Genomic DNA, 27,365 nt, shown 5'->3' on the forward strand with positions numbered 1-27,365 from the left:
TAAGCTATTATGTTGAAAGAGCATGTTCTTTAATAACTCCAAAGCTCTGTGTTTGCCTAAATAGCTCGTGGATCATTAAATGATTGCAGTGTCATAAATACTGAATATTCATTATGGTGAAGAGAAAGAAAGTACAGTGATCAAATCCTTTGCCCCTAAATCTGGTTATTTTGAGTTTTGGTTTAATTATTGGACAGCAAGACAATATATGTGAAACATTTATCTTGGATTCTAAAAATGTACATATTTTTGTTTATGTTTCATATATCCTTGTTTATGGTAATATAGGATGTCATGTATCTAAGAACTGAGATTGTTCTTAATGTGAATCAGATAAAATTTCAAGCATTACAAAAATGATGCATCATTGAAAAATGAAGGGGAAAAAAAGAACAACTGGAAAGGTGCATAACTCGTGATTTCATAACAAAGCATGGGATATTCCACAGTAATTTCATCCTGATCCCCAGCAAAACATCTGTTAAAGTTTTATCTTGCTTGATGTATATTCCTAGTAAGTACTGGAATAAACTCATAACAAAAATTGTCAATGTTAACTAAATTTCTAGAATCACTGTGCTGTTCTACCCACAAAATGTGTCTGCTCTCAATATGACATTATAAAATAAATACTCACTATTAACTAATGATTTGTTTCTTAGCATAATATCAATTTTAGACAAATGGGTAATTTTAGCAGTTAATTACTTAGAGGGCAATTTAAAATCTCAATCAAAAGCCTGAGAACATTGTCCTTGTTATAAATATTTATGATGATTAAAGGTATAGCAACCAATTGCTAGAACATAATTGGTATGTCAGAAACTGGTTAGAATTTTGGGGGGAGGGTAGTTTATTTTTTCCCCCTTCAAGCCATTTACTCTGAATTTTATTAGATTTTGGCTACCATGGTTGAGTTGAATGCAGGACTGGTGATTCTTTATAACAGTGATTTACAGATTGATCATTGTGGTAAAGAAAATGACTATAATAGTCTAAATTTTGTCCTTCTTTCATTGTTTTATGTGTTCTTTAAAAATTAATAATCATGAGAGACTGAAAATTAAAGTTCACGAAAAAAAGATTAATTGCTGTTGTCTCCAGCTGATACCTAGAAACGTAGATGCATGAATCTTAATATCATGACAATATTGGATCTTTCTGTGTTTTTCTGTAATGTACTGTCATTTCCATGTTATCCTCATGGCTTTTCTAGAAGAGTCCTTGCAAAAATGCATTTGCACTTTTTTAACGGAATTGTTTTGGGATAACCCAAAATAACCAAAGTAATTGTGAATACTGTGGCTTATTCTCTGAAATATCTGCAATCCTACCGGCATAAAGCTGAGTTTCATTTTTTAAAATTTCAGTATCTATATTAATTAAAAAGATATGAGGATTATTATGCTTGAAAAATCACTATTTTTCTTTCATAGTCCAGGGAACAAGCAGGTGTATAAGAGTCAGAATAATGTTATGCCAAATTAAGATTGTCTTATACAGATGGCTCCAAGAATTGATTCCTAAATGAGACTTTCTAATGTTCAGATAGAAAATCAGATAACACCTGATTTTCTCCATACTTTGTATTAGAGCTCTCATTTAGCTAGTAAAGATTTCCTACTATGCATTACTGTGAATTTATAGAGACTTTTCTCATTCTGTATTTTGGGAAATATTATTTCATGAATATATTAAAGAGTGCTTTAGTCTCAGCACCTGTCCAGGTCTCTTTTGAACATTTTTATCCTATTTTTATTGTAACAAAATAGTCTTCCATATCTAGAAAGTGAAGGATTAACAATAAAGAAATGGTAAAAGAAAGTGAAACTCCATGGGTTGATTCACATATTGCTAGACATTTAGAAGGGGTCTCAGTAGTGAATTTCTGGTGAAGATACTAAGCTGCTTTCAGTTGTTCAGATCATGTCTTTTGTATCTTTGGCATCATCTGCCGACTGGTTGTAAAAATCTGGATCAGTCAAAGGAATCAAGGCAGCTAATTAAATGGCAGAGTCTTTCTTAGGAGTGCTTTAAAGCCCTGATTGAAAAGAAATCACCCCAAAGATTGATGAAATCAGTGACTGGAAATATGCTCTGTTGTTTTGTACGATGGCAGATACTTGTAAGATGAAATTACCCAGCTTGGGGAGTACCCAGTGAGAGTACATCCTTCTGGGTTTTAAGCTTCCAGCCATTCCCCTTGCCTCTCTCTCATTTAAGATGGATCCTGCACTTGACTCCTTTGTTTGCATGTTTTCTAAGACAAACATGAGGACCCAGGAGGGAAATCGGCCTAAGTAATAGAATACACACTACCAAGGATTTTTCTTGATTTTTGGACAGGTAGAGCCTTCATGTTACTAGCCCGTACATCTCATAGAAAGTCATTAATGTATCCATTCCTATTATTTGAGACCTCTCTGACAGGATATAAAGAGAGGTTTGTTGATCACTATATCCAAATTCAAAGTGTTTCCTTCATTCCATTTGAAATTTTTCTGTTATAGCTTATGTGTGTGAGCTTTCTCTAAGATCCTTCGACTCAAGGTTTATCACCTTACTCAGTTTTTCAGTGTGCATCTCTCTCTCTCTCCTTTTTCTTGAGTCTCATGCTCTACCGACTGAGCTAGCTAGGCACCTTCTCTCCTTTTTTAAAAAAAATATATTTTATTTATTTGATAGAGAGAGAGAGATCACAAGCAGGCAAAGAGACAGGCAGAGAGAGGGGGGAAGCAGCCTCCCCACTGAGCAGACAGCTTGATCCCAGGACCCTGAGCCGAAGGCAGAACCCACTGAGCCAGCCAGGCACCCCTCTCTCTTCTTTTTAATTGTAATTTTATTTTGTTTTTATCTGGAAACCTGTACCTCTCACTCCCCTTCAGCCATTTTGTCCAACTACCCACTCTCTTCCCCTCTGGCAGCCACCAGTTTCCTGTTTATGGGGCTGTTTCTTCTTCTTGTTTGTTTGCTTATTTATTTGATTCCACATATAAGTAGAATCAGATGGTATTTGTCTTTTTCTGACTGACTTATTTCACTTAGCATAATACCTTCTAGGTCCATCCTTGCTGTCACAAATGGCAAGATCTCATTTTTTATGGCTGAGTAATATTCCAGTGAGTGCATATTTGTGTGTATGATTCATATTTTGCTGGACATTTAGTTTGTATACACACACACACACACACACACACACACACACCATCTCTTCTTTTTTTTTTTTTTTAATTTATTTGAGAGAGAGACATCACAAGTAGGCAGAGAGGCAGGCAGAGAGAGAGGGGGAAGCAGGCTCGCTGCTGAGCAGCGAGCCTGATGCAGGGCTCAATCCCAGGACCCTGAGATCATGACCTGAGCCAAAGGCAGAGGCTTAACTGACTGAGCCAATCAGGTGACCCCCCCATCATCTCTTCTTTATCCATTCATCTATCACTGGTTACATGGATTGCTTCTGTATCCTGGCTATTGTAAATAATGCTGCAGTAAACATAGGGATGCATATATCTTTTTGAATTATTATTTTCATTTTCTTAGTGTAAATACCCAGTAGTGGTATTATTGGATAATATGATGTTTGTATTTTTAATTTTTTGAGGACTCCCCATACTGTTTTCCATAGTGGTTCCATCAGTTTGCATTCCCGCCAACAGTGCACACGGGTTCCTTTTTCTCCATTTCTCACCAACATTTGTTATTTCTTGTCTTTTTGATTCTAGTCATTCTGACAGGTGTGAGTTTATATCTCCTTGTGGTTTTGATTTGCATTTCTCTTATTATGAGTGATGTTGAACATCTTCTCATGTGTTTTTTGACCATCTGGGTATCTTCTGAAAAATGTCTATTCAAGTCCTCTGCCCATTTTTTAATTGGGTTGATTGGGGGTTTGTGTGTGTGTGTGTGTGTGTGTGTGTGTGTGTGTGTGTGTGGTGTATAAGTTCTGTATATATTTTGAGTATTAACTCTTAATCAGACATATCATTTGCAGATACTACTTTTCATTTTGGTAGATTGCCTTTTTGTTTTGTTGATGCTTTCCTTCACTGTGCAGAAGCTTTTTATTTTGGTATAGTTCCAGTAGTTTATTTTTGCTTTTTTTCCCCCTTTGCCTGAGGAGACATGTCTAGAAAAATGTGTCTGTAGCCAATGTCAAAGAAATTACTGCTTGTGTTCTCCTCTAGGATTTCTATGGTTTCAGGTCCACAATGAGGCCTTTAATCCATTTCGAGTTTATTTTTGTGTATGTTTCAAGGAATTAGTCCAGCTTCATTCTTTTGCAAATAACTTTTGAGTTTTTCCAGCACCATTTATGGAAGATGCTGTCTTTTTTCCATTGGATATTCTTGCCTCTTTTGTCACAGATTAGTTAAACCTATAAGCATAGGTTCATTTCTGGGCTATCTCTCTCTCCTTTTTAGAAAGTTGTATTAGCCTTATCAATTGATATTAAGATACTTCATGTTGATTAGTGTCTAAGATGTTACTTAAAGCACTAAAACAATTTCAAACTTATTTATTATTTATTTCTTACTTATCACTGTGTGTAAAAAAGAATGACCCTTTAGTTAGGGGAGAGTAACGTACATTCACAAATGAGAAAAATTTGTATTTCATGTTATTCCTTTTAGTTCTAAAAAGTGTGTATCAGTCAGGTCAGTTGTGTAATTCTGAGCTATATGGACAAAGAGAAACCTGATAACAACAGGTCTTAAGATTATGTTATTTGAATTCCTTGAAACAACTGTTTCAGTTTTTCTCTTGGAAAATAATGTTAGGTAACTATTAAAGCCAGTAGCTTAAGTTTGACCATTTTGTTTCTACCTAGCTAGGGAATAATTCTAATACCAATTCTAGGCTATTAACCAACTTTATTAAAGGGAAATTCTTATCCTCTTTTCTACCAACTTGCTTCATCATATACACAAACCCTGATAACTTGGACACCTACTTATTGTATTAGAGCTTCTTTCAAGGAATTTGACAGAACAAAGTTCTGTCTTTTAAATGCCATTTGAATCCCTGTAAACATCCCAGCTCTGGTTCCCATGGTTTTGATCTGCTTCTTAAGGTGGGTGTCTTTGTGCACCTTGCCTGATATCTGCCATTGCACTGAGGCCAAAAGAGAGGGCAGAATGGGAGGCCAGCTTCCCGGGAATACTCAAAGATCACAGAAAGTGTGCAAGATCTTTCCCACAAGAGCTTGCCCAAATACCTGAAATTCTCATTTTTGGAGTTATTCCTCTCCAGAAAATTACTATCTTTAGGAATAAGATATTAATGTGTAAATATCTCAGAGATTATAAATTAAATAATTGCTACATTTTCTGGAAATGATAAAATGTTATATATCTCAGGACCTTGAGAGAATGGAACAAAGAAGAAAAAAACTAAATGGAAGTTCTCAAAAAGGATAATAAGTAGCAAGACAAATTACTCCTGGGACTCAGATTTTCCAAGAACTATACCTATCTGTAGTACATGGCAAAAAAGTATACATCTACAGACTGATGGCTGGGCATGGATATTCGTGTCTTACTCACCCCAGTAGAACACTTCACACTGTCAAGGATGTCCAAAGTGACACATAAATTATACCATAATACTGAATTTCTGGGGCTTTGTTTTTGGCTCCCTTACATCTCCATATGACATGCTAAGCATTCTTTTCAAAAAAATTTAATACACGAAACTGCAATGATGTTTTGTAGGACCTGTTTGGCATGAATTCTGTACATTGTATTTGCAGTTAAGATTTGGTATTTGCATTAGGTATTTGCACATTAGAAACTCACCTAAATGGAATGAGTCATGCCGAATCACACTGGGGCCTTTAAAATTTTCAGAAGACCTAATATTGTAATCATACCATTATTTGATATATATTGTAAAATATTTTGACATTTTCTCAAATGTTTTGGGGTCTCAAAGTTTCTAAATATTTTTTACCTCCAAAAAGTTTGAGGTCCAGATAATTTCATGTTTGCAACGCCTATGGGTTTTTAAGCAATATGGTGGTAAACATGGAACATATTATTTGAAGTATTTATGAATAATAAACTTTGGTTTATTGGCCACTGTCATTTTTCTAGCCTTAGTTTCATACCATGTATAACTACTTCAAGCAAATAGTACATGTACTTTAAAAAAAAAATCAAACAGTACACAAGCAGTACGCTTAATTACTGGGTGTCAGAACAAGACAAAAATGGGTTCAGATATTAGTATTACCTCTTACTTGCTCTGTGGCCCTTTAGCTGATTCATTTAATTTCTTTGAGCCTTTGTTCCTTTATCTGTGAAATAGGGATAATAACCTCTCTCTGGCAGAGGTGTTGGGAGGATTAAATTATCTAAATGAGTCTAAAATATTTAGCACAATGTCTGTCATCATAAGCACTTAGTAAATGGCAGTATTACGGCTCTTTTATTTGTGAGTCCCTTTCATTTCTGTTATCAAAAAATTATGAAATGGTGCATGACAAGGGGAATGACTATTAAAGGTATCTAAGACTCAATCAGTCATTCTCAAGATGAGAAATTTGAGATCCAGAGATGTTAAACTTGGTTCCTGGGGAGCAAAAAAGTACATTAAATGTATTTCTGAGAATACCATATACCATAAGGTATAGGGTCCATTGCTAATAGCTCTAATAAGCCTTCTGTAAGCCCGGAGAGACTCTAGACACTCCTTAAAGAAAGTTGACCCATGGAAATCTGTTAAGATGTTCCCTATGCTTCGTTTCATATGAAGGTGAACCACATATATTAAATAACTCATGCATTTCAGACCATTCATAGAACCTAATGACTCTAACCACCAATCACACATCTATAGACTTTGAAAGGGAAGGGAATATAAATCTTGTTGTTTACTGTAAGTGCCAATAATTCTTCTGGGTAATAAGACATACTGAGTCCAACAATGTATGCCTTTTATCCACTTAAAAATTTTTTGATTAAAGGCCTTATCTTGATTTTTTTATTTACCTACTTAAAACCTAAAAAGTTTCATAAGGAAATAGATGAAGTATTAAAGTCTGTCCCCAAGAAGTATAGAGCATGGCACAGAGAATACGAGCATCCTGTCAGAGATGACAAGACAACTGGGCTATAGATAGATCTGCTGCCGGCAAAAATGTCCCCGTTCATCAGATCATCACTATTTAAGGCATTTTCCCATTGGGGTTTGTACTGCAGAAAGTGAACATATTCAAACTAGAGTATAAATCCTCAGTGGTTATATTGAAGAATTTGGAGGAATCTCCTTTTATTAAGTTGAGAATATCCTGAGGTGACAACATATTTTCAGGAAGACCTTATGGCTACTATACTAGAAAGATGGGGAGAGAGTTTCATATCTATTGATAATACTTAATCAACTTCAATACCTTTTAAGCCATGTTATTAATTTCTGAGCGGATTTTAAATAGCAAAAACAAATTCAGCAATTATATACTCATTATGTTACATACGAATTGAGACTTTTACAAACTTGGGTTCACTTAGGAAAAGCACTTTTGCTATATTGGGTCTACATCTCTGTTCATCCATGCATTTATCAAGCACCAACCCCTTTTAAGATGATGTCATGGGAAGTTCACACACGCTGAGTGATGAACGAATTACTTGGAGTAAGTTTCTTGTGCGTCTAGGGCTTAGTTTTCTTAATTAAAAGAAAAGAAAAAAAAATACAAGATGATTGACGGAAAGGATTGAATGATACATGTAGAGTACTCGGAACAGCTTTTAAATTAGAGTCAACTTTCAGTTGGTATCAGTCCCCCTCTTTTCAGTTGCTGAGATTCCATCGATATGTACCAAGTTTTATTAGCAAATACCAAAGATGATTTGTACCCTTTTCTGTGCCTGTGGCTCCCTCTTTGGTGGTATTTCTTGTCCTCACACTGTCCCTCTGGTTTTCAAAAAGATCAAGTGTAGGTTATTGTATGGTGATTTAATACAATCAAGTTGGGTGGCTTTCTCAAGAATTTATATGAGAAAGTTAGGTATTTGCCTGCTTATCTAACAGAAGAGATTTCTAAGACGTGAGTTCTTAAGACATTGCCACTGCTTCCTTACAGCCTTCCCCCAGCTAGCAGTGCCTATTCTGTTAAGTACATTTAAATATTGCTAAAACACCAACTTTTCTAATGTTTTTAGAAAGTGTACTGTTGTCCCCCCACCACCATGATTTTTATGATGAGTTGGTAGGTTTCTAGTTTTATACATTGTCTTTTCATTTATTTGGGTTTTTCTTAACTTACCTAGTGACTTGCTTGCTTGGTCACTTGAATCTTTTCCCCAGGGTAGCAAGAGGTCTGTCAATATAACACATCATTTCAAGTTGTGCATCCAGTGACTGTTCAGTTTGATGTCCTAGGAAAATTTTACTATTGTGATGAGTGACAAAATTGCTGTGATTGATCCCTTCCACGGGTGGCTCTTCATCTTATGGCGGATCCTTTTTTCTTTTTTTTTTTGTTAGCGCCTCACTCCTCTGTGCCTTCAGTACGCTCAGTTTGTGTTGCTGTCACAGTGCAGATTTTTCAAAAGTGGTAGCCATCTGCTTGTGTGTCTCTCATACCCAGTGAGCTGTGAGCTCCTGGGGTCCAGGAACTCCGTCTAATACCTTGCTCGTCTTTGCATCCCTCGTGCATGACAGCACCTGGCCTGGCACACAGTTGGCACTTAATAAATCCCAAATGAATTCATTCTATGGGGATTTGTTCTGACTTAACTTTGTGCGCTGCTCGAAGAGCTAAAATTTGTTTGGGGGCTCGGACCCTGTTTGGGGCTGTATTCATTATGTCTAGGCTTCGTTTGTCATGTACAGAATTGTAATTGGAGTGTGTAGTTGCCTCCTTCCCTGACACCAGTTTTCTTAATCTCCTTTAATATGGTATCCCATTTGAATAGCTTCTCTATTAGCATGAGGATTATATATTTTCACTAATGAGTAAAGGTATTAAAAGAAGAGCCCTTTGGGACTGCCTGATTTTACCCACTTCTACCCCTAGTGTTTAGAAAATCCCATGGCATTGTTCCCTATCTGTTATTTTTGTATCTGCTTCATCCAGATGTGTCTAAATTCAGCGCAGTAATCACATTACTGGTGTAGGAGTATCAGCTGTGTGCCCGGGTTAGGAAGATGGTTAAGGCACACAGCCTGTGAGAGGCAGGGTACTAGATATGTGGTAGACATACTCAGAGGTTGCCCCTGGAGCACAGCGGGAGGAGCACCTCACACACACCTGTGGAGGGAGTGAGGGCTTGGGGACGTGGTCACAGCAGGCTCTGGGGAAGAGCGGTTCTTGAGATGAGACCTAAGAAATATCGGGGAATCACAGGCCGTGGGGAAAGGGGGCTTTTTTTGTCAGAAAAGAGGCAAGAATAAGTGTAAAGGCTTGAAGAGCCCTGTGCTCAGTGTGGGGGTGGGTGAGATTGCTTGAGGTCAGGGAGCATAGGGCAACAAAACCCAAGCACCCAGCCAGCCCCATGGCTCACTCAGCAGCCTGGAAGGCTGTGTTATTATATGCCTAGACTTGATCCTGTCAGTTGGAGGAAGCAGCTTCTGAGTCAACATTTTGTCTACTTGTTGACTTCTGCCCAAGATTCCTACAGTGAAGTGGTCAAGACTATGGACTTTGGAATCGAACTGCCTGGGTTCGAGTCCTAGCTCTGCCACTTAATTGCTGTATGACTTTGAGAAACTGTGCTCAGTTTCCTTATCACGACTACAGAGAATGATAGTACCTCTGTCATTAAAATCATTACAGACTAGGGTTGTATTCTCTGATCCATCCATAGAATGGCAGTTGGCCCTTGCCGTCTGTGAAAATGAGACTCTTGGCCACAGTTAGATAGGTGGTCACATTCCAATAAGTCTCTGCTGGGCCCTAAAGGTCAGTTAGCTCCTGGCAGAAGGCTGAACTTTCTTTTTAAAATCAGTTCATTTTTTGCAATCAAGTTCATTATGTGGTCTGCTTTTGCCTTTTGTTTTTAAGCTTTTGAAAACACAAAGTAGCTTTATTGGCTCACTTTTTCCCTTCTAAACTAAAGGAAAATGGATTTTTGTAGAAATTGTAAACTTAGGCTTCAGGATGGAGGAGGTATTAGGGGTAAAGAATGAAGCTGGAAGCTGCTGGCCATGGTGTTAAGCCTTTTCATCTGCCACACAGGGAGGATTGAGGGGAGGAGGCTTAGAGGGATGTTTGCTTCCTAAGGTTCTTGAGCCACTAATTTAATCTAGGCTAACATAGAACAGACTTTTCCTTTCTGATGCTGAGATTTGTAGAAATAATGACCCCGGGCCTTCAGTGCTCCGTAGGATGTCATCACGTACAAAGATTTTGAACTGAATTTATCTTTCTGTGATTTCAATGTATCCACCCTGTAAAAAGTATACCTGGCTTCTATAGCCACCCACAGGTTGGAAAGTAGTCCAGAAATGCCAGCTTTCAGGGCCCTGGAGGAGTTGCAGGTCTCTTCCATTTAAGTATTTTGGAATCCTTATATCATCAATCGTTGGCAACTAACTCATACTAATTTCCCTGAAACTGCTTTTTTTTTCACTAGCTAATTATGTAGACTGGAATATCGATGGCACTTAAAACATTGTCTCCTTTTGTGTTTTAAAAGATTGATTTCTAGGGGCATCTGCGTGGCTCAATAAGTTAAATGTCTCTCTTTGGCTGAGATCACGATCTCAGGGTCCTAGGATCGAGTCCCACATCAGCTCCCCTCTCAGTGGCGAGTCTGCCTCTCTCTCTTCCTCTGTGATATCTCTCGCTCTCACTCTCTTTCAAATAAATGGATAAAATCTTTAAAAAAAAAGATTCATTGCTAAAAACTAGAAATTATTAGGATTATTTTGTGAAGTAAATAGTTTTAAAATATTTCCCTTTTCAGGGCACCTGGCTAGCTCAGTCAGTTCAGTGTCCGACTCTTGATTTCAGCTCAGGTCTCCATCTCACGGTCATGAGTTATTGGGATCTGGGCATAGAGCCTACTTAAAAATAAATGAATAAATGGGGCGCCTGGGTGGCTCAGTGGGTTAGGCCTCTGCCTTCAGCTCAGGTCATGATCTCAGGGTCCTGGGATCGAGCCCCGCATCGGGCTCTATGCTCAGCAGGGAGCCTACTTCCCCCCCTCTCTCTGCCTGCCTCTCTGCCTACTTGTGATCTCTCTCTCGCTCTGTCAAATAAATAAATAAAAATATTAAAAATAAATAAATGAATGAATAAATGAATAAAATAAAATGTTTCCTTTTTCATAAACAGAATATTAGACACCCTCGCAAATCACATTTTGTTATTATCAAAATAGGAATATTTGATATGATCCAGTATGAAACTAAACACAGAAGGCCATCAGTCACTTCCTAAAATTATTTCTTATAAAAGTATTGCTCTTAAATTCTCGGTTTCTCTGTTTTCTGTTTCCTTTCAGATGGGTCTGCTTTGTAATCCGTGAAGGGTGCATGTCTGTCTTTAGGCAACCGCCTAATCTCTATGGCCATATGTGCAAAAGCAGTATAATTACAATGTAGTATTAATTGGGCCATGTGACTGTTTTGTTTTAATTATTGAAATCATCTTATCTTTCCATTCCTTAAAGCATGTTAATGGATCACTGGATAACATGTTTATTTCCTTTCTATGGAATTAAATATGTGCACATTTACATAAACTTGGTAAAAAATTCTGCTTCTATTGATAATGTTATGGATAGATTTTTTTCCCCTGTGTCTCAAGCATCAATAGAAGCCTGAGGAAATCAGATATTATCAAGAATCGATTCTTTACATTTCACCCAAGTTACAGAGTACAGATTGGATTGTAGATTTCTGGCTGGGGAGGGTATTACTCTGAGTTGACGTAATAAGCCGGTAGAAAATTACAGATTTACTTGTTAACGAACTAGGGATTTCCATACCTTTATGCATGTTCTCCTTAAATAATTTGGGTAGGAAATTTAGTGGTGGGTACCCATTTTTACCAAATACAAGTGCTTGGCAGACTGTATGTAGAAACTGGCTTTTATCTGTGTTCAGATTTTAACTTTTGTCTCCCTATTTTTTCAGTTGTTTTTATTTCAGTTGCTGCGAGGGCTGTCTTACATCCACCAGCGTTATATTTTGCACAGAGACCTGAAACCACAGAACCTTCTGATCAGTGACACGGGGGAGTTAAAGCTGGCAGATTTCGGTAGGAAAGCAGTTAATTACCAGTCTATTTTGTCACACTGTGAGAATGCCAGGCAGATGGTGGCACTGCGTTTGTTTAGGTGTTCTTCTTCCATCATTATAGATCATGGTAACATTTTTTGGAGGATTGAAGGAATTTTTTTTTTTTTTTAATGATCAACATCATGCTTTGTAGTGTTATTAAAAATTCACACTGCTTGTTAGAGTCTTGAATAATCATAAGCATAAATCAGATCTCATGTATTTCTAAAGGAAAAGTCAGTCCAGTTTTGATCATGAAATATATTGAAAGAAATCTAAATTTTTTTTCACTTTTATTATGCAAAATGTCAAACACATTCCAAAACAGGAGGATAGTATAAGGAACCCTTCCCTAACCCATCACCCAGTTTTCACAATTATCAATTTGTTGTCAGACTTGAAGAAACCTGAACTTAAGCCTCTGGACTTTTCTGGGGCATCACAAAATACGTTCAATACTGTGTATTGCCCAGCAGTTTTAATAATTTAAAAATCTAGGGCCGAGGTTAAGTTTTCCAGAAATGACTGTTTCAAGAATTCTCAATAGCTTTATAAAAGCAGACACAGATTCTGATTTAAAAATTGTGGTTTTCAGTCATTAGAAGTCATCCCTTCCTCGAAGTTTTGAGGTTGACCTCTTCCAGCTTGGAAGCTTTCCTCCAGACTCTGTGTTGAGCCCACAAAGGGAAGCAAAATTGTATCATCCCTGCTAGCTCTCTTCCCCTCATCAAGTGTGACATTCCTGCTTCGGCCTGGCACTGTCACAGCAGAGAGGGTGCTGAGTCGATTGCCGGCGCCAGGGATGCTGATGGCAGCGTGATACGTTGACATTGCATTGCCTCAATTATTTTTGAATACATATTCTGATTAGAAATTTGTTCCATTAAGAGTGGAATGGAAATATTACCCTGGGGACATAAACATGCCTGAGGTTGAGATACAGGCTTTTGCTGAAATATGATTATCTTTTCCCACCCCACCTCCCAATAAATAAAAGAGCAAGAAATGTCTGTTTCCTATTCCAAGGTTAGTAGACTATTCAGTACCTTTGGAATGAATCTACTCTGTTGTGTTTTATGTATTCTTTCCTTCTAAAATTGAAATAGAAGAAAAATTAGCATAATGAGTGATATATTGCAAAAGTGTCATTCCCATCTAGTTGGTAGAGATGATGAAACTGTGTGTGTGTGTGTGTGTGTGTGTGTGTGTGTGGTTTATTGCCACATTTTAGCATCAGAATAATACAAGGTGGCCAGTCATAAGGTCTTTCTATTACAGAGTAGGAAATAATGGGAGAGTAGGTGGGTGGAGAAGAGATTTGTTGTTCCTCAAATATAGGGTTATTGGATTTGCTGTGAGCATCTTTTGTAGTTTGTCAGTATCAGTAAATTAATAAGGCTTCGTAGTGATTTTCTTTTGGTTTTTTAATAATATACTGTAAGGTATATGTTGGAGTAAGTAATTGCATTGAACATTTAATTCTATCGAACATGCTTTTCTTGTATATTTATTAAATACATTTTATGAAGTTGATTTTGTTTGTATGATCAAGGGTATAATGGGATTATATGTAAGTGCTTACTAGGGATCATTTTTTAATTTTATGGCAATGTTTTTATTACAATTGTCAGGTAAGTTTATCTTAAAAGATTCTTTTGAGTCTTTAAAGCTGACATTTTATAATATCAGATTCTGAATAAATTGAAATGCAGTTTTAAACAACTTAGGAAGTGTTTTAGAAAATTAGAAAATTTAGAGATGCTCAGAGCAAACCTTCCCATTGTCCTTGTTTCTTTATCTGGTACCTTTCCCCTCATCCTCAATGCTTTACCTTTCTCAAACATTTTGTTTGTAAACAATTTTCACCCAAGAATATGCCATGCACATTTTGTCATGTTGTTAAATGTGAAAAAAATCATTTCTAACAGCTTAGATTTTTCCTTTCGTAGCCCAAGCCTCTTCATTCATTGCCTCACCAATGACCATTCTGGGGCTTGCTGCATTTCCCTATTGGGGGCAGGCTTGCACTGAAGGGCCTTGTCCAGGACGCCTGAGTGCCTCCCTTGCAGGGTCCATATTCTACAGCCCCTGATTCCTTGCACCACCGCAACTCTGCAGAAGGCTTGTGCCACGCACCTCACCCGCTTGCCGTCGCCAACTGAGTCTCCTTGCCTGGAACACACCCTTGGCGTGCATCCTGTGCATGAAGTGTAATAAGTGAGACTCAACCACCAATAGACAATTTCCCCCCAATTAATTGTGCATTATTTTTGTCTTTTAATTTAAGACATGCAATTAACTGTGATTTACTGCACTTGGGCACACGTTTATGTCTGAGCTGAAGGAAGCACAGTAGAAGCTGTGGAGAGAAGCTCGACAGTCAAAATGGGATGGTTCCAGGAAGCAGAACAATTAGAAATGCCAGGTCTTAATTCAGACTTTGATGTATAAAGAGCTTTAGAAGCACTTCTTTTGTCCTTTTTTTTTTAAAATGTGAAAATTGATTAAGAGAGACAAATGAAATCTGAGTATAGGTGCCATGTTGTAAATGTTACTACTTTTATTAGAAAAACTACTTGGGGAATGGGGGGAACAGAGAAATTTATTGAATTTATTCTGAGTGCCAGACACTTAGAAATTCTTGTTTCATTACTTCTTCAATCGGATAAGGTATAGTAACCCATGATTTTGAAAGAGCCCTGAGTTCTGGGAGGCTTGATCGCACAGGTAACTGGTCACAAAGCTGGAGTTCTTCAGTAGCTCTTACAGTGCGCTGAAATGATTGTGTTCATTCGTTTATGTTTAGTTTTTTATTCCACTACCTGATTGTGAGTTCTGTGAGGGCAGGGACTCGTCTTTCTCACTGTTGCCTGTGCTATGTCTGAAACCATCCTTAGCACATAGTAGGCATTTGGCAAATATTGTTCAAATGAATTAAAAAATGTATGACTAAATTGAGTAGTAGTGTAAAGACTAAGACCCACTGAGGCTCTTGGGTGGCTCAGTAGGTTAAGCGTCTGCCTTTGGCTCAGGTTGGGATCCAGCCCCGCATCGAATCGGGCTCCCTTCTCAGCGGGGAGTCTGCTTCTCCCTCTTCTTCTGTCCCTCTCTCTGTTCATCCTTGCTTGCACTCTGTCTGTCTCTCAAATAAATAAATAAAATCTTTTTTTTAAAAAAGACTAAGACCCACCTAAATTTACTAATTTCTGCTGATTTGCTCTGGTAAACCAGCAGTTAAACTAATTTTCTCTTCATCGGTGCTGTTTTGGCTGGGAACAGTCAAAAGCTAAAAACTTGATAGCGTTGGAGCCTCAGGATTGCTTTGAAGCTTAGGCCCTACATACCTGCTTGGTATTTACTATGTTTATAACTTTGGGCTGCAGAAATACATGTCACTGAGTGAATGTAAACACACAGAGAAGGTGTATACGATTTGCAATTCCTACTCTGCAGGCCTTAAATGATCATCTTGCTATACTGTTATTAAGGGCAAAATATGTTGAACATTGAATTAGGAAAGCTGGCTCTGTCTGTAACTAGCCTGTGACTTTCGAGAAGCCATTTATTCTTTCTGATCCTTAGGCTCCTCCACTGAAATAGGATGGGAGCATTGGACTGCTAGGGTTTTTCATGTTTGTATGTTTCCGAAATTATTAATTTATTTTCTAATAACCAGGTATTTGCTGGTGATTAAAAATCGGTCCATTGAATCTGGAACCTCTACCACCCCTCCCTTGAATCTTAATTTTTTTTATTCTGTCTTCTGGAAATTCAAACAGATGAGAGCCACAGTTTTATAATATGCGCTGAGATCACATTAAAAGAAAATTATTGAAGTATGACAAGTAAATGCATAAATAAATTCACCGAGAAACTAATGTTCATTTGCAGTATAATAGTATGAAACTTAAGGGTGTATTTCGATGTAAATGAGATGAAAACAAAATAGATGAGTCTGTAGACTTTCCTGCAGTCCCTGCAAGACAAGGATGGTGTCATCCACATTTCCCTGCTACTCTCCTATGTTTTAAAGGATCATGCCTAACTCTGTGGAAAGACAGCGGGCTGAATTTGCCCCTGAAGAAAAGAGACAGTGAGAACTCTGTAATGTAAACATGGAAGCTTTTGGCACGTATCATATATCATATATCATATATATATATATATATTTTTTTTTAAATAATTATTATTTTTTTAACTTACTTTCCAAAGCAGGAACCACATTAAACAGCTCTGTGGTTTTAATCAAGGAAAATGGGATGGGTCTCTTTCCCACCAGAGGTCTAAAATATTACCTTCCTTGGATGCCTGGGTGGCTCAGTGGGTTAAAGCCTCTGCCTTCAGCTCAGGTCATGATCTCGGGGTCCTGGGATCGAGCCCCGCATCGGGCTCTCTGCTCAGCAGGGAGCCTGCTTCCTCCTCTCTCTCTGCCTACTTGTGACCTCTCTCTTTCTGTCAAATAAATAAAAAATATCTTTAAAAAAAAAAGAAAAATAAAATAAAATATTACCTTCCTAATGTTGGTAGTTCCCTCCTCCAGGATATTCCCTGTTCCTCATCTTGATTTAAGAGAGGAAATTATTGTAAATCACATTTTAGATTAATTTGCGGGACACACCAGAGAAGGAAGTCTTCAGAGGCTGCGGCTAGCACGGGTTTTGTTTGTAATGGGTCTCTCGAATTCATGGGGGGTGGGGTGGGGGGGGACTAGTGAAAAACAGAAGGAAATCAGCTGCTTTCAGATGCACAGTGGTCTGTCAGTTTGATAAATAGGAAGTGTCTGAATAAATGCCTGTTAGTCCCCAAAGTATAGACCTTTAACTCTTTTTTTTTTATCATTAGCATATAAAATTCACCGTGGAAGCCGTAGTTACAACTTCAAGGTTAGATATAACTTAGCACATTTGTTTGGTCTGTAGGGTTCATTTTTACTCTTTGTTTCAGAATATATTTTCTATTAGCAGAATTAACTGTATTTTCCAATAAGGTGTCACTCTGCTTTTAAGGGGTTTTCTCAGCAGTTTAAAGCATGAGCAGTTTTAATGCAAAGTTCAGGGAGTTGTTTTCATGCACATATGAAAACTGAAGAATATTTTTAGAGCAACTAATGCTGCAGTAGGAACCAAAGATCTAATTTTAACCTAATTTTTCTAGCCTTCATTGAATCCTCCAAATTAAAATGTACATATCCGAAAATCTGTCAAAAAGATTATTAAGATTGCATGTTAGAAGTAATTTTGATTGATATGTGAACTAGATATTTATTAAAGATGTGGTAACCCTTTTGAAAACAAATGTTGATACTTAAAATCGCCTTCTCTCTGATCAGAACATCCTCACTTAGCTTCATTATTTAAATCTTGCTTAATATCCCAGTCATCCCTTCAAAAGTTTTTCTCACATTCAAGGGGGATGGGTGATGAGGACAATGATGGTGACATTATATTGTTCTGTTTTGTCTTATCACAATGTGACTTCTCACAGGTATGCAAAGATACTACATATATGAGAGATTCTGTTCTCCTTTTAAATAGACTTTGTGTTTTAGAGTGGTTTTAGGTGCAGAGCAAAATTGAGCAGAAAATATATAGAATTCGCATGTATTCCCTGCCCCCCCACATGCATATAATTATCAACATTCCCACCAGAATGGCACATCTGTGACCATTGGTGAACCTATACTGATGTGTCACTATCACCCAGAGTCTGTGGTTTAAATCAGGGTCACTCTTGGTGTGGTACATTCTATGGGTTTTGACAAATTATAATGATGTATTTGCCATTATAGAATCATACAGAAGAGTTTCACTGCCCTAAAAATCCTCTTAAAAAAAAAAAAAACCATCTATATGGGTTTTTTAAAAACTGTAAATGGAAACAAGAAAGAAATATATGAATTGCAGCTAATATGCATATTCTACTCTGTCTGTGAGAAACCTCTCTGTTCAGTCACCGTAAAGCAGATTGAAGCAATGTGGATGGGGGTTGATTGCTAAGAATGGCAGCTTCCAACTCCATGGAAATAAGGAAATTCAAAAGAGTGGTAGTTCATTTTTAGCCATATAACGCCTTTGAGGTAATGAGACATTTTAAAATGCAGAACAGAGTGCTACAAATAGGGGTGATCATCTCATTCTCCACTGTGGATGGAAACCTTCTGGGCAAGGGATTTCAATATGCAAAACTATTATGGTTTGGTTTTTTTTTTTTTTTTTACTCTACCATATGAGGGCAGAATTGTTGGCAGTAAATCAGATAAGTGATGCAGGATCTGAGTTGAAATACACCATTGTGTTTTTAGAAAAAAATCCGCATGTGAGATGGCTGCAGCACCGAGTGCTGGCAGTGATGACCAGGGTGGGGAACGGTAGGTGATGTTAGCAGGAGCAGCAGTGAAACAAACCTCAGAATCACGGAACACTCACAGGCTCCTCAGGACAACAGTGCGTACGCTTGAACGTGAGTTCTGTTAACCTATAGGTATATGTAAAAGGTTGCTTTGAGTTTAACAATTCACTGATGTCTCTTATTTGTGGGTCTTCCTCTGTCTCCTGCTCTTTCCCTTCCAAGAAGCCATGTTTTAAAATGTAGCCCAAACCAGCCTCCCCGATACATATGTCAACAGGCCTGATTTATAGTAGAATCTTAGTCATAGTGAGTCATTGTAGTCTGAAGTACGTGTTTTCTGAAATTTTTAACAGGAGCTAGAGAAACTGGCTACCGTGGAAAATCTGAGGTAGATTGTAAATTCTGAAAGGTAGATGTAGTTACAAAAGTTGTGGTTTTGATGGTTTTTTTTCCCTTCACTTTAATACTGTCAGTTCAATATTAGTTTGCTTTTCCTCTTCTGTTTTCTAAGGTTTTTAAAATGCAGTATGGGTTGGTTTATTTACTTTTGGAGTAGTACATATTTATATTAATATTAAAAATTTTCTTCTCACCTTGAGTGATTTCTGCTGTTACAGTAGATCAACATAGGAAGCTAGGACTTTTCTTTTCTCGTGTTAATAAAAGACAGTACTGGAGGGATGCCTGGGTGGCTCAGTCGGTTAAGCGTCTGCCTTCAGCTCAGGTCATGATCCCAGGGTCCTGGGATCGAACAAAAAAAAAATTGAGAACTAATGATCTGTGTTGCTTAGAAATTTTAGGTACATGTCTGAAAAATAGTCTATTTTATCACATATTATAAAAATAAACTTGATGTGTATAATCAGGCTTATAGATCTAAAATAATACACTTTTTGCAAAAATTCAAACCTTAAAACTGGAACGTCTCTCAGTTAAATATCTGTCAAGTTATTTGACATTCTAATTTTTGATCTGGAAGGATATTGATATAAAATGCAGATTGGAGTGTTTGGTTTTTCTTTCCAGCTTTGGAGTTAGAGTTGTCAGCTGAGGAATCTATTGTGTGAAACAACAAGCAGCAAATGTTAGATGTGGAAACTGTGTTTAGAACGAGCCTGGAAGTCACAGAATGGGGTCAGTGAGTTGGCCACATTGAGTGCCCTTCCCCCATGAGAATGGGACAGGAAAGATATAAAGAAAGGCATAATAAGAAAAGTCAGAGGTGGTTTCTGAAAAGGTATTGATAAATTCTCAACCCACTTAAAATATGTTGGGAGCATCTAATCAGAATCACTAAATATTAATGTTAAAAGAATAATATAAAATAAGTATGGTGTGACAGCCTTTCACTCCAAGAGTTGGAAGCAGAATGTGATGTTATTTTTGAAGCCCTCATCCAGTTGTCAGTAGAGTCTTATCATTGCGAAAGTTTTGGTATTTTTGTTTTTCAGATAAAGGCAGCAAGTCTGTGAAGGGAAAGTTGACACAAATCTGTTATAATTGTGTAAGAAAACCCACTACATTTACATTTCCAGAATTTTTCATTTTAGATTTTCTCTGGATTTTGAAGGAAACTCAGAGATTTTTTGTCCAAATCTCTCATTTTAAACATGTATACACTTTGGCCCAACAATGGAAAATAACCTTAACCTTGAGCCTATTAGTAAGCAATGTGTTAAGTTATTAATGTTAATGTCACCAATGTCTCTAGAGTCCTAGTGTAGTACCCAGTCAGCTATGGATAACTTATTTAACACATCCACAGGATTATTTCCCAGACAAATGAGAGAGTAGAAGTGCTGACCAGATGTCTAGGTCAAAATAATCTCTCCCAGTCTGGGAACATTTGTCAGCTGCAGTGAGATCCTTGTTGGGAAGGGGGCTGCTATCTCTCACTCCTCACATTAGAACTAGTGTGTGCATCTTGGGGAAATGGCCAAAAAAAATATATATATATGTATATATATATATATATATATAGAGAGAGAGAGAGAGATATCTATATATATAGATATAGATATAAGTATAGATATATAGAACATTTCTTACAGTAGACCTGCGGGAAACCTCTTTGGAAATATAAGTTGGAATGGAGCCTAGGTAATTTATGAATTAGAAGGAACCACCCTGTTTCATTGTGTTCCTGGGAGAAATGAAAGCATTGAGGAGCTGTGTGGGCAAAAGGCTGAATTGGCTTTATCAGTGTTCTGCTGTGACTCAGCTGTGCTGGGCAGTAGCTGAAAAATACCCCTTTACCTCCCAGTGGGAGAAATCTGTTCAAATCTTGCCTTTTCCACAGGTTGGGAATAAATAGTATACAACTCCAGGGCAGAAGGAGCTATAACAGAAGAACTACATAAAAACATTTCGATCTGAAATAGAAGACTTTTTTTACATGGAAGCACATATACCCAAGTGAAAAGATAAGATCAAATAAATGTTCCAGAATGGTCAGGGTGCAGATTCTGGAGCTACATGCTGGACGTTGAACCCAGACTGCCCAGTTTACAAGTCATGTGTCCTTGGGTGAATTACCAAAATTCTCCATCCCTTAACTTACCTGTTTAAAAATAAGGATGCTGATAGTAATACGGGGTACCTCGCAAAATTGTTAGAAGACAAATTAACACTTAACAAATCATTTAAGGACAGTGCCCGGCTTATAGACGGTCCGTATGAATGTATGTTTACCATTAACCCTTTAGAGTTTAGGGTTGACATGTTCAAAATGTTATTTGTTTTAAACTCAGTTTTTCCCCCTAAAGTGTGTAACATAGTTTCTTGCCTTTTTGAACAAGGATATATTATAACAAGGATATAACAAGGATATATATATTTGAACAAGGATATATTGAACAAGGATATATATTTGAACAAGGAATATTATTCAGCAGTTTCTTCAGCAGATTTTTCCTGAGTGCCTCCCATGGACCCAGCACTGTGCTGGTGGCTGAGGGTACAGTGATAAATCACAGCAACTTGGTTCCTGCAACTTTCCTTGCAGGAAAGTCTCATGGTCGCCATTTTGAATATCAGTTACTGTAGCCCGTGGACGTGCCCCAAAGGCTTATGAACTTTTTAAAGTGATCTGATTTTTAAGTTGTCTTGGGGGTGCCTGGGTGGCTCGGTGGGTTAGAGCCTCTGCCTTTGGCTCAGGTCGTGATCCCACATTGGGCTCGAGCCCCACATCGGGCTCTCTGCTCAGCAGGGAGCCTGCTTCCTCCTCTCTCTGTGCCTGCTTCTCTGCTTACTTGTGATCTTCATCTGTCAAATAAATAAATAAAATCTTTAACAACAACAAAAAATTGTTGTCTTGTATATTTTATGCCCATATCCAAAGCAGATCACAGACATTTCACTCACAAAGATGATAAAATAAGCAATTCCTAAAATTCAGAAAAGTGATTAAGTTTGCTTCATAGCCAATGCTGACAAAATGTAGGGTACTGATATTTTTACTGGAATGAAGGATACATGCTACAAACTTGTATAATTAAAGTATAATTACTGGCCAAAGTGGAATGTTCAAAGTAATAATTCTCTACAAATCAGTGTTAAAAACTTCTGTTTGGGAGCTCCTGGGTGGCTCAGTGGGTTAAGCCGCTGCCTTCGGCTCAGGTCATGATCTCAGGGTCCTGGGATCGAGTCCCACATCGGGCTCTCTGCTCAGCAAGAAGCCTGCTTCCCTCTCTCTCTCTCTCTGCCTGCCTCTCCGTCTACTTGTGATCTCTCTCTGTCAAATAAATAAATAAAAAATCTTAAAAAAAAAAAAACTTCTGTTTGTAGTTCAGATTTTATAATATATCTATCACAGTGCCATTCAGTTGAGCTTCCCCACTAAAGGGACTAGGATAATTTAATGAGAGGGACTAATTCTTGTGACAGTTTTTACGATAGATTTGTCCCATTCCTGTCATTCTTAGAGAATAAAATTATACTTCATGTTCTTTTATGAGGCAGACACTTCATTAATTAACCAAGAATCTGCTGATATTATACATTTTCTCCTCATAAACAACTGAGTGCTTCTGCCAAATGTTTCAGTAGGAGAGACCTGTGAGATAGAAAATTTTGTGAACCGCAAGAAAAATCAGCCCTAATGAAAAAATAATTATACCTTAGTACCTGCGGTAATAAAGAAATGAGTAAATCCTTGAACACTATAAGAATGAACGCTACTAACGTGCAGCGTCAGTGTTTGTAGTCTCTTAAGAGTCGCTCTTACTGCAGGAATTACTTTTACATTGTCAGGTAATGCAGAAATCTAAATGAAAAACAGCATATTGATTTTTAAGGGTCTTCAGAGATTTGATGCTTTGTAAAACAGTCTATAAGAAAGCAGTGTAGGTCCATTATATCTTGTTTTCTATGACTTGTGGCCGTTTCCTTAAAATGAGATTTGATGTCAAAGTTCATTTGAGCAGTCTGTAACATCTCAAGAGGGAAAGTACACAGTTAGAAATAAGCATAAATTAAGGGACACACTTGTAGTCTTCAAGAAGAGGTATGCATAGACTGTCAAAATGGATGATTTAAGATTATGGGAGATTCCTTAGCAAATTCCTATGTCAAGCAGTTTGTAGCATGTATCCTTCATTCCAGTAAAAATATCAGTACCCTACATTTTGTCAGCATTGGCTATGAAGCAAACTTAATCACTTTTCTGAATTTTAGGAATTGCTTATTTTATCATCTTTGTGAGTGAAATATCTGTGATCTCCTTTGGATATGGGCATCTGTGCTGTGCAATGTGGAAGCACAAGATGAGGATTTTCCCTGGGACAAGATGTAGAAGTCGTTCTAGATTCTGGTGGCTAGAGGCAGTTTCATTTTTGGAATATTGCATTCAATCTTGGAAACATTGTAGTAGTTGAAACATCAAAACGTTTTATCAGAAGCACTTGACATTAGATTGCTTTTAGGAAATGAAATTGATTCAAACCTTTGTCATCTCTAATAATAATAATAATAGCAGCCCTTTATAGTTCGTGGAGTGATTTCATAGCTTTTATTTTGTGTTACCCTCATAAGCCTGTGAAGTAGACACTACAGGTCTCATTACCCTCTTTTTAATATGAGAACATTGATTTGTGCTTATATTAGCTCAACATGGGCATCAGATTGACTATTTTTTTAATTTTAAAATTCCATATGCATATATTTATCTGTGTAATACATATGATTTACAGGAATTAGTTAATATATAATGGCACACTGCAAAGTTCATTATTAAAAACAGTGAGAGTAAATCAACATTTTAAGTAGTCTTCTTGATGATTTGATTGTTTCTGCTCATTTCTTTCAGATATGATGAAATTATCATTTCTCCTTTGACTGATAAAGAACTTGTATTAGTCTTTGTCCTCTTAGTTTTCTGTGATGCTTCGGGAATAGTATTTTCAGTCATTGGTTCATTTGTATGAACTACTTTTCATAAGGTTTAGTTTATTTAAAAACATTTTTTAAATATGTATTGTATCATTGGTTTCAGAGATGGAGGTCAGTGATTCATCAGTCTTATATAATACCCAGTGCTCATTACATCACATGCCTTTCTTAATACATGTCTCCCTGTTATCCCCCCAACCTCCCACCAGCATTCTTGGTTTGTCTCCTATGATTAAGTGTCTTCGGTTTGTCTCCCTCTCTTGTTTCATCTTGTTTTATTTTTTCCTCTCTTCCCCATGATCCTCTGTTTTGTTTCTTAAATGCCACATATGAGGGGCGCCTGGGTGGCTCAGTGGGTTAAGCCGCTGCCTTCGGCTCAGGTCATGATCTCAGAGTCCTGGGATCGAGCCCCGCATCGGGCTCTCTGCTCAGCAGGGAGCCTGCTTCCTCCTCTCTCTCTGCCTGCCTCTCTGCCTACTTGTGATCTCTCTGTCAAATAAATAAATAAAATCTTAAAAAAAAAATGCCACATATGAGTGAGATCATATGATAATTGCCTTTCTTTGATTGACTTATTTTGCTTAGCATAATGCCCTCTAGTTCCATGCACATCATTGCAAATGTCAAGATATCATATTTTTTGTTGGCTGAGTAGTATTCCATCATATACCTATACACCACATCTTTATCCATTCATTTGTCTGTGGACATCTGGGCTCTTTCCATAGTTTGGCTACTGTGGACATTGCTGCTATAAACATTGGGGTGTAGGTGCCCATTTGTGTCACTATATTTGTTTCTTTGGGGTAAATACCCAGTAGAGTAATTGTTGGGTTGTAGGGTAGCTCTGTTCTTAACATGTTTTTTTTTGTTTTTTTTTTTAAGATTTTATTTATTTATTTGACGGAGAGAGAGAGAGAGACAGCGAGAGAGGAAATACAGGCAGGGGGAGTGAGAGAGGGGGAAGCAGGCTTCCCATGGAGCAGGGAAGCCTGAGGCAGGACTCGATCCCAGGACCCTAGGATCATGACCTGAGCCAAAGACAGGCACTTAAACGACTGAGACATCCTATTTCTAATTTCTTTTTTTTTTTTTTTTTTTTTTTAAAGATTTTATTTATTTATTTGACAGACAGAGATCACAAGTAGGCAGAGAGACAGGCAGAGAGAGAGGAGGAAGCAGGCTCCCTGCTGAGCAGAGAGCCTGATGCGGGGCTCGATCCCAAGACCCTGAGATCATGACCTGAGCCGAAGGCAGAGGCTTAACCCTCTGAGCCACCCAGGCGCCCCCTATTTCTAATTTCTTGAGAAACCTCCATACTATTTTCCAGAGTGACTGCACCAGCTAGCATTCCCACCAAGAAGGCCCCCCTTTCTCTGCATCCTTGCTGACATCTCTTGTTTCCTGACTTGTTAATTTTAGGCATCTTGATCAGTGTGAGGTGGTATCTCACTGTGGTTTTGATTTATATTTGTCCGATGCCACGGGATGTTGAATATTCTTTCATGTGTCTGTTGTTGACTGACATTTTAACATTGGCATTTCTGTTGAGACTGTAGGCTTGAAAATAATTCATCCTGAAATCATCTTGGAAGATCCTATGACATCTTTTATATCTTTTAAATAACAACATGAAGACTGTTCAAGTAGTTCTGATTTTTATTATGATCGATGATCTTTTAACTATGAAAATTACAGATAAAGTGTTTTGCTGTCCAGCACTTTATCAACAAGAATAGTTACAAACGAGCTCTTTGGTCTCCCTCCAAGAAGTAGAGAAATTTGGATGCAAATTTGAAATTGTTTTTGAATCACTAAGTGAAGGCCAAAATAAACAGTACTTTTACCCTCCAGCTCTACGGGGCTATCTGTAAAGTGAAAGCTCAAACATTGGAGGCAGTCAAGCATTCTAGTACATGCCAACTTGCCCTTTCATTGCCATAGATAAAATTTCTGGAAATCAGGAAGACATTAAAAAACAAAACTCAAAACCCTTTTTACATGACATGTGACACCAAAGTGCTCATTATTAGACTTTCCCACCACTTACCTTCTTTGTCCCAGCTGCCCCCTCCCACCTCCAGCTCATCCACAGTCACTGTGGATCACTTCTGTGATGGGGGAATGAAGGGAGTGAAAAGAATAAGATCTTTTCTTTTTGTCTTCTTTGTAGCAATAAATTGTTTTGTTGACAAATACAAGTATGTAATTTGTTTTGCCCATAAAAATATCATGCTTGGTATATCTAGAGAAATAATCACTATAGAAATGTTGGAAGTGAAACTTTTTTCATCTTTGTATTATTTTTAGCAGGAGCCAGTCAATTCCCCCCAGTTAGGTGGATGGCTGTTGTCCCCTTTACACACTTATTCTGCCTTTTTCTTGCAGAGGCATTCAGAGCAGCTTTTTTTTTTTTTTTTTAAGATTTTATTTATTTATTTGTCAGAGAGAGAGAGAGAGAGAGAACATGAACGCAAGCATGGGGAGTGGAAGGCAGAGGGAGGAGCAGATTCCCCGCTGAGCAAGGAGCCCAAAACAGGACTCCACCCCAGGACTCCAGGATCATGACCTAAGCCAAAGGCAGATACTGAGTCACCCAGGCACCCCTCACAGCCAGCTTTTGATTGCTGTTTCTTTTGCTGCTTCTATAAATCTGAAAAGGCGTTTCTAAAACTGTGGCCCATATATTAATGAAAAATAATTTTTAAAATAAAAAAAAATTTCGGGGCACCTGGGTGGCTCAGTGGGTTAAAGCCTCTGCCTTCGGCTCAGGTCATGATCCCAGGGTCCTGGGATCTAGCCCCGCATCAGTCTCTCTGCTGAGCGGGGAGCCTGCTTCCCCCTCACTGCCTGCCTGCCTCTCTGCCTATTTGTGATCTCTGTCAAAGAAATAAATAGACTCTTAAAAAACAATAAAATAAAATAAAATAAAATAAAATAAAATAAAATAAAATTTTCATTGGTCAGATCATTTAGGGTGTCCGGGTGTGTCTTCCACCTCCCATACCTAGTGAATTTGTAGTACATTTTAGCTAGTGATTAAAGGCCCTTGACATTCCTGCGATTAACATAAAATCCTGTATTGCATCTCTCAGATTTATTTGATTAAAGACACATTTTTTACTCTGGAATATAAGTTGGGAAAATATTGGCATATTAGTTATATATTGCTGTTTAACAAATTACCACAGACTAAGCTGCTTCAAACAACATGCATTTATCATCTCCTAGGTTCTGTTGGTTAGGAATGTGGGCGTGGCTCAGTTGGGTGTCTCTGCTTCCAGGTCTCTCACCTGGCTGCCATCAAGGTGTCAACTGAAGGTTCTCCTGGGAAAGAATCTACTTACAAGTTTCCATGGTTATTGGCGGAATTCAGTTCCTTGCAGTCTGTTGGACTCAGGGCC

At 37.8% G+C, this 27,365-nt stretch overlaps 1 protein-coding gene across 4 annotated transcripts in view; it reads left to right on the top strand.

Annotated features, from left to right (window-relative positions):
• CDK14 (cyclin dependent kinase 14) overlaps positions 1 to 27,365 on the top strand; it is a 592,901-nt gene that overhangs the window by 289,609 nt on the left and 275,927 nt on the right. For all 4 annotated transcript variants that reach the window (XM_047694487.1, XM_047694483.1, XM_047694484.1 and 1 more), the window contains one exon: positions 12,082 to 12,205. In XM_047694487.1, coding sequence (XP_047550443.1) covers positions 12,082 to 12,205 — 124 coding nt within the window. The remainder of the gene's footprint in view (positions 1 to 12,081; positions 12,206 to 27,365) is intronic.

This window comes from Lutra lutra, chromosome 11, assembly GCF_902655055.1.
Source record: "Lutra lutra chromosome 11, mLutLut1.2, whole genome shotgun sequence".
In the NCBI taxonomy this organism is placed as follows: domain Eukaryota; kingdom Metazoa; phylum Chordata; class Mammalia; order Carnivora; family Mustelidae; genus Lutra; species Lutra lutra.